At 69.5% G+C, this 653-nt stretch overlaps 1 protein-coding gene across 2 annotated transcripts in view; it reads left to right on the top strand.

Moving 5' to 3' along the window:
* Nucleotides 1-653, top strand: part of MARK4 (microtubule affinity regulating kinase 4) — a 25,487-nt gene that overhangs the window by 16,524 nt on the left and 8,310 nt on the right. For both annotated transcript variants that reach the window (XM_044435526.1, XM_044435525.1), the window contains exons 7-8: nt 76-132; nt 360-596. In XM_044435526.1, coding sequence (XP_044291461.1) covers nt 76-132; nt 360-596 — 294 coding nt within the window. The remainder of the gene's footprint in view (nt 1-75; nt 133-359; nt 597-653) is intronic.

Genomic DNA, 653 nt, shown 5'->3' with positions numbered 1-653 from the left:
GGGGCTGGGGCTGGGGCTGGGGCTGGGGCTGGGGCACTACTCAAGGGCCGTGCGGACAGTTCTCTCCCTCCCCAGATCGTCTCGGCTGTGCATTACTGCCACGAGAAGAACATCGTGCACCGAGACCTGAAGGTGAGGCGCCCGGGCGGCTGCCCCGTCCTCCTCTTCCCGCCCCGAACGTTCCCCGGGACGGTGGCCGGCCAGGACGCGGCTCTGCCACCTCAGCAGGGCCTGCCGAGAAGCTGCCGGGGGGGTCGCAGTGGCAGCAGCCCCTCCCCTCCCTTCCCCTCCTCCCCTGGATGGATTTGATGATGGTGGACCCCCTCCCCGCCTCCCCTCCCCGCCTTCCCACCAAGCAGGCCGAAAACCTTCTGCTGGATGCAGACGCCAATATCAAAATCGCCGACTTCGGGTTCAGCAACGAGTTCACGCTCGGCTCCAAGCTGGACACGTTCTGCGGGAGCCCCCCCTACGCCGCCCCGGAGCTCTTCCAGGGCAAGAAGTACGACGGCCCCGAGGTCGACATCTGGAGCCTGGGCGTGATCCTGTACACGCTCGTCAGCGGCTCGCTGCCCTTCGACGGGCAGAACCTCAAGGTGCGGGGGCCGCGGGGCGGGGGCCGGCGGGCTGCCCGGGCAGAGGCCCGTCCGCGC

This window comes from Varanus komodoensis, unplaced genomic scaffold, assembly GCF_004798865.1.
Source record: "Varanus komodoensis strain SLA01 unplaced genomic scaffold, ASM479886v1 scaffold29_3, whole genome shotgun sequence".
Lineage (NCBI taxonomy): Eukaryota > Metazoa > Chordata > Lepidosauria > Squamata > Varanidae > Varanus > Varanus komodoensis.
This window is presented reverse-complemented; position numbering and strand designations above follow the sequence as displayed.